The sequence below is a fragment of the Balearica regulorum genome, chromosome 8 (assembly GCF_011004875.1).
Source record: "Balearica regulorum gibbericeps isolate bBalReg1 chromosome 8, bBalReg1.pri, whole genome shotgun sequence".
Classification (NCBI taxonomy): domain Eukaryota; kingdom Metazoa; phylum Chordata; class Aves; order Gruiformes; family Gruidae; genus Balearica; species Balearica regulorum.
Window position 1 is genome coordinate 5280049 of NC_046191.1, and position 19762 is coordinate 5299810.

A 19762-nucleotide genomic window follows, 5' to 3' on the forward strand; every position below is an offset into this window, starting at 1 on the left:
ATAAATATTTTTCTACTAGTCTTTAGTGACTGGCTCAAATCAGTTTTGTTTTTTTTTTTTTTAAAAGTAGTTGAATATCCTTCCTCAGAGAAATTATGAACAGACATTATGTAGTATTTCCTGAATGCAAAATGGCATACTTTTGAATACTTCAAAAATTCTGTTAAAGCAAGGTCCATGTCTTCGGTTTTGCCTTTGTTTCCAGAATGCTGCCCTCTATAATATAAAATAGAAACTGTAATATTAAAATGAAATGTTAGTAATTTCTCATTAAAAATGTTGATGAAATGAATTCAGTCCTGTGAAAAGCATCTTTTTAATCCAGTCAGCATTTTCTATGAGTAGAAAATTCACAGCACGTCTGGTGAATAATTGGTGGAGTGTCTTGTTCACCACTACATGGAGTGATTTCCAGGAGGAATTTTAGTAATTATTCCTGCTGTCATTGGAATACTGATAAACATCTTTCTTTGGAAATATTTTATAGGTCAATTTTTTGGCAAGATGCTCTTCTAGTGGTAAATCAGCTTCAATGGTGCTATTTACACCATCTGAGGAACTGGGTAGCATGCCTGAAAGATACCCTAGAGATAGAACAATGAAGCATATTGGAAACCATAATAAATTTAATAAAATGTGTTATTGGCCTTAGTTACATGTAGGGTTTTTTTTAAAAAGAGTTTCTTGTTTTCAGGAGATAACTGTATTTATAAAATACTTCTCTTAAACAAATAGCACCTATACACAAAGGGAAATTAAGTGTTATGGTTTGAGTACTAAGTAGTTTTTTGATGTCAGAAGCATTAAAAAGTGTTAATTGGGAAATATCGTTCTGGTATCTCACTACAGCATAATAAAGCATATAAATATCCTCCATTTATCTTCATATTTAGAAAATCAAGGGTGGAGGGCAGTACTTGCTCATTTTAGAGCAAACAAAACAAAGTCTGAAATACGGAGGTGGTTGTGAGTCTCTGCAAGCTGTGTAACTTAGGGAGAGGAGAAGTAGTAGGTGCCAGGTTTCAGAGGAGCATTTGCAGTTTGCAAGGGGAGATGCGAGGAGCTGAACCAGGCACTTGGCTTTCCACATGTCTGCTGAGGGAATGAATTTTTTTGTGTAGGATCTCAGTTTGTGCACGTGAACAGTAAGCCTTCCTTTCACCTTGACAGGATACAGCAATACCAGTAAAGGAATTGCAGGAAAAATCGGTGATTGACAGGCGATGTCATGACGGAGAGTGATTTGACTTTGTCACTAGAAACAGTTTGTTATGCTGTTCTGTGGGCAAATGACAAAACGAGAGAAGAGAGACTGGGCACGTGCAACAGTCTAACGGAGATTGTTTTCTTTTGCAGGCTAGCCAGAATTTTAATGCATGAGCTGGCTTAGATTTTGCAGCTAAACACACATGGTTACAGAATTTTCTTTAATGAAGTATATATGGAGACAGCTTCCCGTGTTTGCTTTTCTTTTCCTCCTCATTTTCTCCTCTGTGTCAGTATCTTAAGCTCTCTCATTTACCTTGTCTTCCTTGTTTTCTGGTTCTTACTTACAGGCCTTATCAACTGAAATATTTCAGTGGGTTTTGGACCAGTCCCTTGGGTCTCAGTTTAGAATTAGTGGAGTGCCTTCTGTAAAAGATGAATACTCCGATACCAAGTAGCTTCCCACAGGATGTTTGGAAGACCTGACCATTAGGGAAGTGCGCCGATAAGTACAAAATAGTGTGAGCAGCTCCAAAGGATTTCATGGCCTCCTCCCTCTGGAGGGTATAAAGGGTACTGGGGGCAAGAGTGGGGTTTTCCACCGTCTGTTCATGTGCGACCCCACTGAAGTTCTCTGTGTTAAGCTTCGTGGTCAGATGATGAGTAACATTTTTTCTCCCTGGATAGCAGTCCTATGTGCTTGGAACTGTTTTCAGTTTTCCACAATCACAGCACTTTTAAAATAATTTTGTCACTTGTATTTTGCCCTTTTAATTTGTTTGGGCTTTGTTTAACACTTGCAAAGTCATGCCCAGAGAAGCTGTGAACACCCCCTCCCTGGAAGTGTTGAAGGCCAGGTTGGATGGGGCTTTGGGCAACCTGGGCTAGTGGAGGGTGTCCCTGCCCATGGCAGGGGGTTGGAACTAGATGGGCTTTAAGGTCCCTTCCAACCCAAACCAGTCTGCGATTCTGTGGGAGTCAGCATTCCCTTACAGATGTTTACGTGGGGTGCTCTGGAGGAAAGGAAATGAATTGCAAGACTGCAGAGGTATAGAAACAAGGGCCAAGGATGGTAGTTTGGTTTTTGTTTTGTCAAACCAGGGTGTGGGAGGTACCATCCTCTTGTCAAATCCCACTTTGGGGCTGTGGAGAACTTAAATACCTAGGAAATGCCAGGGCTTAGTTACAAATCCTTTCTAAGACTGCTTTTCCTTTACATAAGCAGACGGAAACTGGTTTCAGGGGAGGGAACTTGTTAAGTTTTGAAGTCCTGAAGAAAATTAATAAATTCATGTATTTTAAAGCCAGAGGGGAAGTATTATCATCATTTTGTCTGACCCACTTCATAACTTGGGCCAGGGGAAGTCGCCTAATAACCCCTTCATGAGCTCGCTCAAGTGTGGTTAACAAGACAAATGATTTGACAGAAGTTGTTGTGTTACAGATGCGTGGGGGAGGCGGGTGGAGCATGTGACTAATTTTCCTTTGCATAAAAGGTCCAACCTGTGTTGGAAAACCTGAAAACCTGTGAACTGCAGAGTGAATTTACAAAAATATTTCTTCACTAAGGCTTTAGGTTTTATGCCAGCGTAGGAGTAATGCAGAACGCAGGCTTAAGACTTCTCTTGGAATTAAAAGCCAGTTAATTCCAGAATGCGCTGATTGTGTTCCTACTGTAGCTGCTTAATAAGGGAACAGAAAATGTCAGTATTTTGTTAAAACGAAGAGCTCTGAATCCTCTTTAGGAAAAGCTGAGGCACGCACATAACATTGTAAGAGCTGGAACAGTAATGAGGCACACAAGAAGATCATTAGAGTTGGATATGTGCAAGATGATGGATTTATTATTTTTTTTAAATGCAGCTAACAAAATTTTGTCTTTAGAGCAGGGAGAGAAGTGTGGCAGAAGTGATCAAAGCAAATAGCATCTCATTGATAAAACACATGCTGCAGTACTTCCCACAGTTGGAAGAGCGTAGTATTTAACAACGGTGACCTAGATTGGAGGAGACAATAAAAGCTGTTGCGGTGAAGAGCAGATTGACTGCCATTCTCATCTGGGTAATAAACAGCTGAAATACAGACAGTATATGAAAGTTTACTAATGTAGCTTACATAAAGACCTATACTTCTGGAGGAATTGTCTCTATAGCAAATTCAGTTTGAACTATAGCTGGCATCTGACAGATGTTTATGTGCTCCTTTGCAAAGATACCTATTACTTTATTCAAGGATCTGTGAGCCTGTGAGAGTATGACCTGATTAGGTTTTAAAGTAAATCAATATGTGAACCTGTCCAAAAACAGACATGCATTTATTTTTAAAAATATTACTCGGTGGAATAGCCTCGAGGGGATATAGCTTTTCTGGAGAGCTTCAAATAAGATAGCAGTCATATGTTGATATTTTAAAATATTCAGTGCCATTCAGGTGCTACTATTTCAGCTATCCTGTTGAAAGTAGTTGACAACAGGAGATGACATATGTGATGATTTGTACCCAAAACAATCTTCTGAGACATTAAAACTTGCTTAATTCTTGACCCTGGCGGTATTTTGTTGGGGTTTTTCTTCTCTTTGTTTTTGTTTTATTATAAATGGACCTATTACAAATATTTTTCTTTTGTTAAGTGGTCAGCATTAGTGGTTCTTGCAAAGTTATGCAGTTAACCTTTAGGTAAATATAAATCCAAATTCTAGAAAAATAAACTGTCAGTCCAGCTGTGACTTGAGAGATGCTTTAAGTAAGTGCCATTGAGCTGTAAAGACTGACGCATACTTACTGTGCTGTAAACAGAAATATTATTAAATTGGGTTGTGCGCAGGGGGAGGGGAAGGAGATGGGGGTTGTGAGGGACATCTGTTCTCTGCATCGCTTTCCTCCCCGTTTGCTGGGGGGATTTCAAGCGTGAGCGAAGAGCGACTCCATCAAGGGTACCGTGAGGTGCGTCCCTCGCAGCACAGTGAATGCATTGATCTGTGCTGGTGCCCAGCCGTCACTGCACGTGGTGTCCCACCGTCACCCTCTTTGGGGGAGAGACATCTCCCCATCCACGGACCTGTCCAAAGAGCGCTTCAGATCCTGACAGATTGTCAATTTTGGGGCCATTATCTTACTCCTTTTCTCTCTTTGATCAATCTTCATTTGCTTTGTCCTTTTCTACTGTTTCCTAAACTAAATGTTTAGAATGTTAATCAAAATGCTTTTAGTTTATTCAGGTAATCCAAGAAGGTGTATTTAGCAAGCACAGCAACTTTGATTTTTAAGTTGCTTTATTCTTCCTCCTTTTTGCTATGTGGCACTTAGTCAGGCTGCATAGAGGAGGAACAGGGAATTTTGTATTTGAAAATCAGTTCAGCAGATTTTGAAAAGCTATCTTTGGATATTCTATAAAACACATACAGGTTTGAAGAGCTTATTAAAGAAAGCCCCTGACACGCTTCAGCAATATTAAATCACTTCAGACGGTGCATGGCAGTGTAATGTTATTGAAGCATTTTAAAAATGTTAAAAGAGCCTGGATTTGAAAGTACTAGTGGGTTCACAGCCCTTTACAGTGATTTAAACTGCCAAAATTATTTCAATGTTTGCAGTGTATTACTGTCTTAAATTACAGAGAAAGGACTTTAGTAACTAACTATAACTGTAGTTAATCTCTGGCCAGCTAACCAGCTGATCTGCTGGGTTAATTTCTTTATTAAATGCTTATTTCATAACTGGGCAGCTGTTCAGACAGGCCAGATGGACTTCCCTGTAATTGTGCTAATAATGAGAACTTTTTCACAAAAAGAAAGAGCGATAAGAAGATGCATTTAGTGAGGGAACATCATGACAAATGGCTTCAGGACAGTATGGTCCTCTGCCCTCACCAGACTGGCTGAAGTAGGTGGCTCATCCTTCAAAGCAAGAAGGACCAGCAGTAAGAATTGGAGTAATGGTTTATTCTTTGCTTGGTTGGTTGTTCTTTGTGTATTCCTTGCCTCCGCAGCCCGCCCTTCCCAGTCCTCCTTGCAGCCTTACATCCTGCCTCCCTCCTCCTGCTCCAGCATGTTTCTGCAGTTGCTGCTGGGGTTCACAGCAGGTGCACTTGTGTATCTCCCCAACAAATACATGTTACAGAAAGCTGTAGCATGCTCCCTGAACTTTATCTTTTTGCCCCATGTAAACAGTCTGGCCCATTTGTATTTTTTGGAAACTGTAAGGTTTAATTAACTGTATTTTCAGAGTTGTTTGCAAGAAAAATTACTAGATGGGCAGTAAGAATTACAGCTTTGTTTACATGGAGGCAGATTCTTTTATACTGGAAACATACTCATTATAAGCAAGGGGAGTGGTAAAGTATGTTCTCACTATGAGTAATGAATACATTTTTCTTTTGTCTTTGTTTAAGTAGGAGAACGAAAGCATTGACAGAGCATTTGAGGAGTAAAAATCTGAAATTAATATGTGGCAATGTGTTTTTACCTTGGAACTGTTGCATTTAAGGCTTGAGTCCTTGCAGATTTTTTTTTGCTGTTGGTGATGTTTCCAGCTACTTCCCGGATCGTAGTCTTTGTCCTCCAGCTGCTGGTCCAGAAGTACAGGTCTTCTGTACACCTTGTGTGGTGTCTCTAGCCTGTGAAGACATCTCAGATATGCCAAAACATCTCAAACAGGACTAGATGACTGTGTTTGAGCATCTAAAATTGTGGGCAATTGACTCTGTAGACAGAGAACTTCATGGGTTTCTTCCTCAGTAAGCTTGCAATGGCTTGTTTGTGGGTTTCTTGGGTTTTTTCCCCCTTATGTTTTAAACTCAGACAATGACGGTTACTTTTTGTTTCCTTCTTTAACAGCACTCAGAAGGAGTGAATGAGATGAACTGTTTGGGTTATAGTATCTGAAAGGCTGAATTATTCTCTTGGAGAGACGTTCTAAATGAGCCTGACCGAGATCCTGGATCTGTGTGAAGAGGACTAAGGATATAGGATGTCAACTGAGACAGAACTTCAAGTGGCTGTTAAAACCAGCACAAAGAAAGACTCCAAAAAGAAAGGTAGAGACTCATTTCTCTTTATTCATATGTATTTTGTACTTTAATCAGCTCCTACATCAGCCACCTTTTTATGCATTTGTGATTCTTCTGTTATCTGTGTGCTCAGTGAAAGTAATATTTGTTAAGCCCTGTGGAATTCTGGTGTGGGAACATGCGATTTGATTCTCTGACATTAAAAATAGATTTTATTGAAATGTACTTAAAATGTAAGAAAAGTATTACAGTTCACTAATTTTTACTCTATGTGTATATTGCAATTGTTTCGCAAATGGAAATATAATTTTAAAAATTACTCTTAGCAAAAGATAACTTTTTTCTCTGTTGATAAATATTTTTTCTTCTGAAGGATTTGTTTCTGCTTGGTTTTGAACTAACCAGAGCTTAAATGCACTTTCTGTTACTGAATCTTACTGATGCTTTGTGAAGTTACAGAGAATTCAGTAGCAATGTATAGAGAGATTAATTTTAATCTGGTAAAGGAAATATAAACAAGGAGAAAAACACAAAATTAAGGAGAAACTATGAATAAATGCATGGTTAGATAAGTTCATATTTGTATTTACAACTTTGCCTCAGATTATAAGTCAGTTCTTTGGACCGATAAGCACGAGAAATGGGATGATAGGAATTTGGTGCTTATGAACAGGAGTACTGAAGGATTTTTAATAGGGATTTTTATCCTTAGATTTTTATTAGGATTTTTATTGCTTATAGTTTTAAGTATTGATCAACTTGGAGGCCAAGACCTTGAATTCAAGTGGTAATTCATGTTGTTCTGTGTAGCTGTCTGATTTATTTTTTTAAAAAACCTATACAGACAGTGAAATTGAGATTGAAAACAAAATTAATATCAATTACTGAAATAAAGTAAACCAAAAAGAAATAAAACCCATACTTAATAGTTTTAATACTTGAAGCAACAAAATTTAAATCTTCATGTGAGCTTTTCAGTTTGTCATTCTGTTTCTTTTTGTGGGTGTATAATTTAGCCATTTACTTCTGAGGATTTTTTACATTTTTTAAGACAAAAAAATTTCTCATCTTTGCTCATATATGCGTGTGTTGCAAATTTAACTCTTCTTAGATATCTGATAAATAACTTGCTCAACTTCTGCACAGCTTTACCTTTTACTGCAGTAATTCTACCACATCAGTAATTAAGGCCTTGTGTTTTGCTTTTGTGTCAGAAATCTCTTTATAGTGCTTTTCAAAAGAGACACAGCAATTAAAAAATTTAAGTGTGTGTTTGTGAAGAATGGTTTAGAATCCTTATGACAGGTCTAGGCCTAAACTCACCAGGAAAAGATTACTCGTTTAAGATAAAAAAGCTGTAGTTAGGAAAGGCAAAAATAGGGGAACTTTGATGTAAATGGGAATGAGGGAGATGTTCAAGGCAAGTAAAGACAGTAAAGATGATTTGGTTGTGTGATCATTCAGTATTTTTGGGCAGAGAGAAAATCAAAAAATGTCTTTTCTTTGCAATACGGGTAACATCTTTTTGATGCATGTGTCCTATGTTATTTCTTCTGCTGGAGGGTGAAACTTCTGAAAACGGCAAACAACTGTTTTAGGAACTTGATGTTTATGTCAATAAAATATTCAGCATCCGACTTCTAAAAACATTTTTGTAAATCATAGTAACTGCATGCTTCTCTGCACAAAATCTGATTCTATACCCCAAATGGAAATTCTGAGAATTACTGCTGAGAAATATAAAATACGTTCTGTGGCAGCAATCAGAGCTCCCTGCAGCATGTGTCAGTATCTGAGGAACTGGAAGGGACAGTGTATGGCAGTAGCATATCTCCAGAATTAATCTTGTTCGGTGTTGTATGTGCAAGTCTGAGCGCATCCCATCACATCCAGCCATCCGAAGGCCTCGCGGTACAGTGAGTGCTTTATACAGACAAGGTTTACAACTCAGACAGTGTTTGCTATTCAAATCCAGGTAATGAAAGTCAAAAGAAACTTGGTGTGCTCATTTACTTGTCGATGAATTGTATGTATTTGTGTATATTTCAGCAAATGGGCACTCCTCTGTATAGTGTGAATGATGGACAGGTGAAAAACAGGGAATTTTTTTTCTTCTTTTTTTTCCCAAGTTCATTAACTGCAAGCAGTGACAAGTACCAAATACTAATGTGAAGTTTCTAATGTTACTAATCAATGAGTCTGATTATGCAGTGGAACTGGGTATTCCTAGTCTTTGCTTCATAAACAGTAATTTCAGCTGTAGTGTATTTTCCAGTGAATCAGGTCTTGTTGTACTTCTGCAAGAGCCATCCATCCATTCCCATCCAGAGCTCCTTTTGCTGTATTATCTACCGTCCTGGTAGTTCTCCTGTCACCTGCAGTTCACAGTACTGCGCTGAAAAAGAGCAGTAAGTTTGATAATAACTTTTTAATGGAATGACTGTCCCACAGGTGTATCACTGTTTAGATGATTGAAAGGGGATAAGGATTAGTGTGGAGTTAAGAGCATGGGATATGGCTCTTTCCTGATCTCAACGTAAGTCGTCTGCGTAGTGTCAGCTAAATCTTTAAATCTCTCTTATATCTGTATAAGGATATAGTACGTTAGTGTTTTGTATCTGAAGTGTTGAAATAATACAAAGCTGAATTCCTAGGATTTGTAAGGTATATGAATATAAAACAGGATAAAATGTTGCATGATAAAAGCAAGCTGCTGTTCTTACTGAAGTAGAATGGCTCAAAGAAAGCAGTGGTTATTCAGATGATGTGACTCGTACACTTGTGTTATAGTGCCTATCGTGAGTTAAAGGCACTGTAACATCATTAAACAAACAATTTGATAACCTGGACAGGTGAGAGGAAAGGGCCAGGAGGAGTCTCATGATATTCGATGAGGGTGAATGCAAAGTCCTACTACTGGGATGGACGGACTCCCTGCAGCAGGGTAGGATGTGTGTTTGAAGTTCTTTTATGGTTTCTTATGATTGCTTTTAGCCTCTGTTGCATAGATTACTGATTTTTTTGGTGACAGGGAAATGGTGTGCAGATAGGGCACATAGCATTAATGTTCCTGGAAAGTCACAGGTCTTACCAAATACTTCATTTATTTGTTGGGAATACTTATCTCTTTTTGTAGTCAGATGCAAAGCAATTATCTTACAAGAGATTATTTAAAACATTTCTCATTAGACACAGTGTTTTCACAGCCGTAAGCTCTCTAGTTATAGTCAGCTCTTCAGTCTCTCTCCATTGTCATCAGAGCTGGTTTGTAAGATGGTATTCTGTTCAAAATACTGAAGGATTATTACTACAGTTAGGACAAGAACTTACATATAAAATCCTCTCAGAAGTTGCTATTTAAGTAGAATCACAGCTGTGAAACTCTAATGTGTAGTAGGTAAGTTCAATATTAACATGATAATATCAAATTGTAATTTTCTATGTTAACATTATCACCCTGGATAATCTTAAAAATGGGCTATTAAAAATCAAGTAGTAATTTTGCCTTTTATTCAGTCAATACTGATCTGATGGATCCAGAATTCAATGGGCTCTAGAAATGCTGCCTGGTCACACTCCCAGCACAGGGTAGGAGTTTTAACTGACTTGAAGACACAGTTATGAAAACAGAGGTGAGCCAAGCGCCTCCCTTCCTCTCCACATTGTTGCTTTTTGCTCTGTGTGCTGTGAAGATGCTTACCAATTGAGGACCCGTGTTTCACCCTGACCTGCACCGCCTTGCTTTCTCCACTTTACTCCATTTTACCAGCTTATAGCACACTGGATGCTATTAAAAGAGATTATATTTCTGCCATCCCTCACCTCCAGCCATAATCTCTGTGCCACTCTTGACTGATACCTTCCAGTAACTGTGCTGTAATTACCTTTTATGAGAACTTGCTCAAATTTTAAAAGACATGCTGAATAGCTTTCATATTGTACTCTAGAAGAAAATTGTACAAAATTCTCAGGAGATTTAGAAAGCTCTATTTGGTGATTTATTTATTTTTTTTGGTGAGTTTGCCAAAAATCATGTGTTTTTTAAGAAGTATTTAGAGAATTAATGAATCAAATAATGCTCTTAAAGGCTGATTTTATTGCATTTGTTTGTGTCATCTGGTTCATTGAAAGGTGAATGAACGTTACATGTTTGTACCATTCAGGATAGGAAATTAGAATTTTTATTAGCCAAAGTTTTTAGAAACATAAGCCACGTTTGTCTTGTACTACATGGGGGAAAAGCCATTTATAACTGTGTATGGATTATTGAATCAAATTGAAAACATTTACTTGAGCCTATCGGAATTAAAATTGATTTAGAAACCTCTTTGGGGGTAATGTGTTGCATTGATGTTGAATCCACACTGATAACTGCCTTGGAAAAATGTCTTCTTGCAAAATTTACTTAAACAGGAAAGCTGAAATGGGAGGTCAGTAAAGAAGGGAGCCAAGCTACCAAATTTGAATACAGATCTACATTTGCTTGGGGGAGGCCAGGAGACTTTTCTAGGGATTTGCTTTCTTCTTCTTGCACTAAAGTTCTGTAATTATTCTATTTGAAGCTTAGGATTTTTTTGCAAAATCATCTCTCATTGTATCACCTATAGTAAGACTTTTGAGTCAACTTTCAAAATGACAAGGACTTTTAAAAATGGAAGCAAGGTACAAAGAGGAGTTCAGGCATGTTGACAATCAGCATATAATGATCTTTGATGCTAAGGATCCCCATGGGTGAAATTCCCTTGTTTAATAGGTTTCCACTGCAATGCGTGGGAAACACGTGGTATCTGGAAACAGATTTCACAGTAGGCAGGCTGCTAAGCTGGGGATTACCGTTACTAGCTAGTAGGAACATGAAATTTAGAGGGGGTGTGATGTGCTGTGTCGCTACCAGAGCTCGGTGCCATCTCACAGCTGTGAGTTGGGCATTTTGTTTTGACTGAATGAATACACAAGTTCTGAAGCTGTGCTTGAGGAGGGAAAGTGAGAGCCGACTCCGCTCAGGGGGCTGTTTAATGCCAGGTAAGGAATTATCTTGCTTGCGCCAGCAGAGCAGAGGGTGTTGCCTGGCAGTACTTTCTTGGGGGTAGAAGATCTGAGTTTGATCCTCTCGGGATCAGGATGGCAAAAAACTTAAGCATCCATTTTAACTGTCTGACTACTAATTAAAAGGCATGCAGTGGCTACAGGACCATTCACGTGTATCGGATTGGGCCTCTGGCAGAGTCACATCTATTTCCTGGGTCTTTTAAACTCTAATGAGAGAGTAGAGTCTGTCTGACTATCTAAAGGAAAACGTTTGCATCCCCAGAAGCAAAACTCTAGTCGTACAAAGATCAAACAAGAGGTACCTAGTTAGTTTAAAAGCCTTTAGGGATAAGCAGCCTTTAAACAAGGTTATGTTTTGTCATTTTCAGTTTTCATCATAGGTGCCCAGTGCTACCCACGCCCTGGTTTGGGTTTCTTAGACCTCATATGAGTCTAATCTTTGGACTAATCGTTGCTAGATTTGAAAGTGGGATGGAGGTTTCTGGTTGATGTGAAAGTTGCACTTTTGCTGATACATAGAAATCTCGATGCAGATTTTTAGGTTCATTTCCAGATGGGAACTTCAGTTTAAATTAAGAAGTGAACAATGATGGTTGATTTTTGTAATTTTTTTTTTTTTTTTTTTTTTTTTTACATTACAACTAACAATAATTAAAGCATCAGCACTGTAACAAGGCATTTCAAGTTGTCAGATTCGTTCAGGTTAATTTATTTTTCTGGTTCCATACCTAAGATTCATGGAATCCAGCAAAATTCAAATTTGATCTGAAGAGTAATGAGAGAGGGGCACAGTCAGGAGCTTATTATATTGACAGGGAGTGGATTTGCTTTGTTTCCTTGCAGTAGTTATGAGTTTTTCAATAATTTATAGATCAAGTAACAGCAACATTAATTGATACACTAATTGAGTCCACATGCCTGCCTTTAACAAATCTCTTTTGTGAATTGGTTACTGACAATATTAATTGCACATCTTTTGAGTCTTGATATAAGTTATGAATTCATTCTCAAGTTGAAAGAGGGTGGGAAAATCATTAATTTTGACATTGTGTAGCTATAATTAACAAGAGTTATCCAATAACCTATCATAAATTAGAGAGCTCATGAATTCTATTTTAAATACCACTTTCAACCAAAGGGGGTCCTTGGTTGTGTTAATTGAAGCATTCTTCCAGGGTGATGGATGTTGTCTCTTGTTGTGATTAAAATGTTTACTGTTGTTTTTAATTGAGAGATGGGTCTGCCTAAGTTAACGTTGGAGCTCTGTTCCTTTGCTGCTCCTCAGAAGAGGGATCAATAACCTCTTGAGTGTTAAGAATAACATTTCCTGAGAGCTTCTGTTATGTTATCATTTCTCAATGTTTTAACAGTCATCAAAGCATTTCAGTTGAAACTAGTAATTAGGAGCTTAATGCAATGCATGTTCCAGGGAGGATTTGACTCGGAACAGTCATTAAATACAGGTGGGTGTTACTGTGCTCCAAGGCTGGCTGTACCTTAGGAAATGTGTTGGTTGCTGGCAGTGAGGATCACCTATGCATCCAGTTCAGCCTGTGCTGTACGTTGTTCCTGGCTTCATCTACTTACGCAATTAAACTACATGTGGGATTTAGTTGAAATATGGAGAAAGTGAGGGGCTGAGGCCGGCAAGGAGGTAGAACCTCCAAACAGGCAAATAAAGGAATATTCAGGGAAACCTTTTGTCTACTTGCAGTCATTGAGAAGACTCCCAGCGAAGTTTGTATTAGGACATTTGTCAAGAAAAAAATCTGTTTGTAGAGTTCAGGAAAGAACATTCCGTCATGTAATGAATGTAACTGAGCAGAAATGACTTAACTCATCCAGTTTAGTAGCTAAATGCCTCTAGAGGTTTGGATTAGGGGAAGTGTCCTAATATGGCTCACATAGAAGTATTCTACAGGGACAAGTATGTAGATGATGTTTTTATATCATTCTTCATCCAAAGATATTTGCTGGCCTAATAAATATTAATGGATGACACTTCTGTCAGCATGTTGCATTACGTCCATCTGAACATTTCTACTTTTCTGAAACATTTTGCCTTTTCCATTGACATTATGGGAGGTTCTGCAAGTAGTAATGAAATACGTCAAAGTGCTTCTCACTGTAAAGTACGGGTTAGAGGTATCAGCTCTATTGGTAAATGCTCCCATTTTGCTGAAGGGAAATCGAAGACAAGTAAATCTGGAAAATGAGCTTGATGCCAGCAATCTTGGAAGCGTTAAACTGCTCACCGATTTTCCCTGAAATAAACAGATAACACTTAGCATTAATGTCCATATTATTGCAGTGTATACTTTTTCATGTTACTAGGGAAAATTCCACAAAACTTTTATGTGATCTTATATAATTTATGGGAAGTAATGAGCTTTTGTGACCTGTGTACATATGGGGGAAATGTAAATTGATTTCAAGGCGGTTAGATCTTTGCATCAAAAGCCAGTGCTGATCTCTCAATTACTTTCCCAGGATTACACCACAAATCCGGGCAGAGCTTGATAGGTAATCTGAGGGTCCTGTTTCTGATTTTGTGCTCTAACCAATATGTCTCACTCTCTTAGTAATGATATCACAGTAATTTCATTAGTCAACTTGTGAAGAAAAAACTGCGGAGCGACCTACAAGTTAAAGGAAACATGTAGGTTTGGGTTTGTGTATTTAAGCAGAAGTGTTTAGCTAAGTATCTTAGTAAATTAGTCACAAAAACTTTAGTTGAAAAATAACTGTGTCCTTAATCTTTAATATCATAGACCTTTTGAACACCAATCACTTGCTGTTAAGAAGAACTTGCCCGTGAAATTGGTAGTCTTTTCAAATACACTGTGGCTGAATTTGTAAGCCCTTCATTCATGCCTTATGGCATATTCCTTTTTAAGAGCTCAAAGAAATATATAGTGAATTTGGCCAAGTAATAGGCTCAGACTCTCTGTGATAAATATGTCAGGCCCAGACATTCACTGTGCTCCTCAGGAGTAAAGAAAAGATGTGGCTGTGATCCTCATAGATGATGTGCTTTCGCTATAGAATTAGTATTGACATTATTTGCCATCCAGAATAAAGGTAATATAGTATGTGATGTATTTGGGTTGTCGAATGGCACAGTGGATAAATGTGCTTAAGTATAATGTTCCTCTTGAAAATAAATTCCTCTTAGAGATAAATGTGTCCTCAGAAATAATTAGATATTATTTGTATTATTTTTAACTAAACATTGTTATATATAATAGCTATGCATTTCTCTGCTTTTACAGTTGGTTGGTTTTGCAGATGAGACAATAATATATTTAGTCTGTTTAACTAAACGTGTTTCTGTGGGTCTTTTGTATGAAAACAAAGAGCCAAATAAAAAGCTTTTTTTAAAAAAAAAAAAAGCTTTTTTAAACTAGGTCAATTCTTAGTGAAATCACAAGTAGGTGTATTATATGCACTTAGGTGACTTTATTTTTTTTTTACAATTCTTTCAATGTGTGTTGTAATGCAAGTGTCAGATGATGAAATCTTAACGTATATCTATGGATTTCAAACAGCCATAGTGAGTATGAAAAAGAATCAAGGTCCCCTGCAATGTGAGCAGCAAGAAAGAGAAATTGTTTTTAGAAACTAGCAACCGATGCCAAAGACAACTGAATGCTCTTGGTCTTGCTGGAAAGGAGAAATCAGAGTACCTTTTGGTAGCTTTGTTCTCCCAGGAACATCCCCCAAAAGATGTGTGTAAAATCCTGGAGTCCTGCATGAAATAGGTTTTGGATACGAAGGAAGATGTGCCTCTCTGGAGGGTGACAGTGGAGGAAGCCCTGACAGAGCCAGGTAGCGAATGTGGAGACATTGCCAAGGGTCAGATGCGCTTCTGTAAGTGGGTTCTGGCCCCTGTGTAGTTGTGGGAAACCTTCATCCTGAGAGCAGAGGGGTGGTGTACAATAATCGTACCAAAACCAGCAACGGTAGTCCTTATGCCATGTATCTCAAGTGTTTTTCTTCTGTTCACCTGCCGTAGTGGTTTCTGTTGCTAGTTTCCTGATGCCTACAGCATGAAAATCATGAACAACTGGATGGTAGACTGATGGATTATGCACCTATGATCCTGTTAAGTCACTTTTTTTAAGTGACAAATACTCCTTCCCTGATAATATTAAGAATTCTTGCTGCTTAGAAAAATACAAAGCTAAGAAGTCCAGGAGGATTGTAAATGCAGTGCATAAAGTTACTGGTACTCATCAGCTGTTCACTGAACTTCTCATTCTGCATTCAGATATCATTCCCATCCCGCTAGCCCAGAGCTCAGGCTGCAGAGGCCTTTAGCCTGTCTAGCTGCATGGACACGTTAACGGCGCGTCACAAGTAGGAGCTGCACCATGTTTCACAGCTCTGTAGCGAGGCATTTTCCAAAGATGATCCATTTTTCTAAACTGTGAAAAAAGGCAAGTCTTCCCTGCTTGAATCTGTGTGGCCTCTGTGAATAGAAACTGTACATGAATCCAAGCCGTAAAGAGCAAATACTTTAATGCTCATTGACGTCTGTCCTTCTGCTACTAACAATAGTGAGACCAAAGCTAATATCCTAGCATTGAACTAACCTGGGGTTTTGGAGCAGGCCATCTTTCTGTCTGCTGCTGTCCGTACAGCCACGTATGGAGGCACTCTGGACATCTTACATGCCACAATTTTCTGCTTTGACCCTCCCCGAACAGCTGGTGCCTCTCCCCCACAACCTAACTCCGTTCTCGAGGATCAGTGGAGTTGACTCACTTCTCATTTAGCCATAGCGTTTATCCTGTTCTTGTTGCCCAGGCTGAAACACCAAACAATAGAGGTTATCACTTATTTGCAAGCAGGTGAGTTTACACACTTTATTTACTACAGTACTGCTGGCTTTTCCCTATTTTATTTATGCTGTTGTGCAGCGCAGGAGGGCAGTTGCCAACACAATATCCATTATTATTCTGACAAGAACAGAGTAGCTTTCACTTCCATTTCTTGCAGACAGCATTATTCATTGCTGCAAAACAGCAATAAAAATAGGAGAAGTAAGGCAAATTCTCATTTGGCTGCCAAGTTGTGAAAACACCCTTCCTCACTCCAACTAGATCAAGTTTGAAGTGGAGGTGTGAATAGCGTGTGGTCTCTCTGGGCTTTGTGTCCGCTTTGTGATGCTTGCATTAGGGAGGAAAACAAGCTGTTGCTCCGTTGACACAAAAGTCAGTATGTGTGGAACCAAAGACGTTAACATGATTGTGTTTCCAGAATTTTCCATGAGAAGTAATTGAATCTGGTGGGCCACAGGGCCCAGGGGATGCATCCTTTCCCAGCCTCATACAAGGCTGCTGCAGTTTGGTGTGTCCAGGTCCAGGCTGCAGCAGGGCTGAGCACATTCTCCTGATAGGCATCTATGCACACACATATGTACATACCCACTATAAACAGCCATACATATCACCCCATGCAGGGCAGAGCTTTTACCAGCACCCACATAATCAGAAATGGCACCTGTGTACACATGAACATCACAAATGGCTCAGTCCTGTGCCTCCCCTCTGGTTGATCAGGTGTGAAGTTTGCCAGTGGACACGCGCACACACCCTCTCTCTCTCCCCCTCCCTCCCCAGCTTTCTCCGTAGGTGATGTTAGACATCCAATTTGTTCAGTAGCTGTACCTTCTGACATGAGTCTCCTCCAGTTTTTGGCACCTGAACCTATGGGCCCCTCAGGATTTCAGCTTCTTGCTTCAGAAGCTGGCGCTCAGACCTCTCTTCCGACTTGTCAGCCAGTCTGACCTGAAGTTCAGTAGTGCTCCTTCACAGACTCAGGATGGAGAGCACGCCTGCAGTGATGTCCTCACCCAGGAATACAGAGTGAGCTCAGGGGAAAGGAGGCTTCAAGTCATGCACGTAGTCCCGGGTTGTGGGATTTTTTGGGGGAGGCTGCTGTGTGGCTGTGTAGCACAGGCAAGCCTCTGCCCTTCCCTGATTTGTCCTGACTGTGAGGAGGGTGATTTCTTGCGAGGGATTCCTGGGCCGGCATCGTGTCCTCCTCCCTTACCCATAACTGACCTCAATGAGTGCAGCTGGGGAAGGTGGGAGATCCTTCTGGCAGTGGTTTCAGTGGTGGTAGGATGTCCTGCTTTGGGAGAGCCCGCACAGTTGTCCAAAGGCACAGAAAGCTCTGGCCTTGACTTCGCAAATATTAACGTTTCACAGTAGTCTCTTCTACAAATGGCAGGAGGTGCAGTGTTCTCTGGAGTCAACTTGCTTTTAATGTCTACCCCATTTTAACTCCTAGCAAATGTTGAGCAGCTAATCTGTGATCTATAATTATACCTCTGATTCTTTTAGTTTAGTTAGCAGAGAAATTGTATAGTGAAAAGGATGATTCAGGGAGTGAAATGAAATTAAGCATAATAAGTCTTTTGAGGTTAGCTATTAGTTTCATTTTTACATATAAAATTGCCATCAAAGTAATAAGTGAGTAATATTCACACGTCACAATAATGTGGGCTAGCGTGCTGATAACTAGGTGGAAGGCAAAAACATCAGTAGTAATTGACTGAATTAATCTTTTTTTTTTTTTTTTTTATACCTTGTGTTACCTGTATGAGTTACACATTGAATTCAAACGTACAAAGTCATATAAAGAGAATTAAATGCATCAGGGAAACTGGGTGTACTCTGTACTTGGGCATGGCTTAAGTTTAATATTGGTATGGGTACCTGTGTGTGTTTAATGTTTGCTATATTTACTACTGTAGGGCAGTTTATGGATTGCAGGTTTTTAAGAAAATGCACAGACTCTGAAGTATCTCTTTAAAAATAATGTGTTATCAGCCCTTCTCAGTAAAACTGGATGTGGAAGAGCACAGCCTCTACTCTTGCGAGCATGTCAAAAAGATGGCAACGCTAGAGAGACACTGGAGATGAAAACGAAAGCTACCTACAGAGTTCTTTTATCTGTCTCGCTTATTTTCTTTCTCTTTGCTGGACTATAACTAAAGCAATATGTTCTATCTATACCTCTATATTTAATTGCATTAAAGAAATGCTGGGGCTATAAGGTTAAGCACTAAAATTCTAAGGAAGCACAGACTCAAAGTTGCCTGTGTAAGCCTAATTTAACATCCCTTCAGGATATACATTTTCATACAGTTTTTAATGAGCTGAGCTCATATTGCTGTTTCCTGGAGACCTTTGCCCTGTTCAGTGAATGGAAGGACAGTGGCCAGGGAATGTGCTGCTTTCGACGCTTGACAGTCAAGACCGAGCTGCCAGCTTTGTTTGCACAATACTCCAACCCAAAAGTGAATGGCAACATTCTTTTCATATATATTTCTATTTAAAAAAGAAATAAAAATCTTGCGACAGGTAGTTGAGAGTTAGGGGGTTTTTTTGGAGTTTGGTTTTGGTTGGTTTCTTTTTTTTTTTGAAAGGATTTGAATGATTTTAAGAAGGCAGTCTGATAAATAGCTTTTGCAAAAGGTCACATCATAGGGACATGAAAAGAACAGGGAAATATTTCTGGAAGAAGAAAATAAGTCACAATATCCAAGCTGACAGTGGTGCTTCAGCGAAGGAAGACAGACCAGTTCAGGTGAGAATTAAATAAGGGCATAGAAACTGTAGGTGTTCAGGAATTACTCTTGGATATATTTTTTCAACAAAGTAACAGAGCAACTTTCTGTAGAGAAGTACTGTTTTTTACTATGGCTTCATTAAGGAAACTTCCTCAGATGCAAGGTAACGTTTCAGAAAGAGAAGCTTTGTGTCAGAGGACTTGGGGATCCCTCCCATTCAGAGGGACAGGAGAAGAGCTTGACCCTCGTGCTGATTGTGGGACATGACTTTGGGGGGAAGTCCCATAGCTCTCGTGATTACCCTGGGCCACTTTGGCATATATATGTGCCTCACGATTTTCTTCATCCTTTCTTCCTTCTTTGTTTGCTTTTGCAGCTCCCTTTTCCTTTTGGAGAATATCAGAACAGGAAAAATCTGAGTATTTTGAATGCGGATCTTATTTTTGAGCCAGCCTTAGCTGGAGGAAGGGAACAATAAGTTTAAAATGAGTAGTCTGAATGTCGGAATGATCTGAAATCAGTGCAGGGCTTCAGAGGGGTGCAGTCAGAGCAGTATTCAGGGGAGGTTATTTTGGCAGCATTTTCAGAACAAATAGATGACCAGGAACAAGTGATGAGCAGAGACTGAGATCGCACCAGTTGTGAAGAAGTTGGTTAAGATACGGATGCTTAACATGACCACAGCGTTAGAACAGAGAGGGATGAACAGTCCTTAATGATATTAAGAAGAGGTTTATTAGAGGTCATCTAATTCTATTTGAAATGATCGAAAGGCCTGTACTTTGCATCTTATCTGTATATGCAAATGTTAATGAGGTCCAGGATAATACAGGTTCATCTTCTTGCTCATTAGGCCGATTCTTTCCCTACCAGGCAAGTGTAGGTAGTCCCACTAACTGCTAGACTACTTACTTCAA

The 19762-nt window shown here is 39.2% G+C and overlaps 1 protein-coding gene across 18 annotated transcripts in view; it reads left to right on the plus strand.

The window, feature by feature from the left end:
- The window catches only part of DAB1 (DAB adaptor protein 1), a 467469-nt gene that overhangs the window by 341608 nt on the left and 106099 nt on the right, over positions 1 to 19762 (plus strand). For 16 of the 18 annotated variants that reach the window (XM_075759288.1, XM_075759286.1, XM_075759294.1 and 13 more), the window contains one exon: positions 6042 to 6241. In XM_075759288.1, the coding sequence (XP_075615403.1) occupies positions 6175 to 6241 (67 nt within the window). In that variant the 5' untranslated portion in view covers positions 6042 to 6174. Of the gene's footprint in view, positions 1 to 3090; positions 3268 to 6041; positions 6242 to 19762 lie in introns of all 18 variants that reach the window. The other 2 variants (XM_075759297.1, XM_075759285.1) reach the window with 1 other exon arrangement.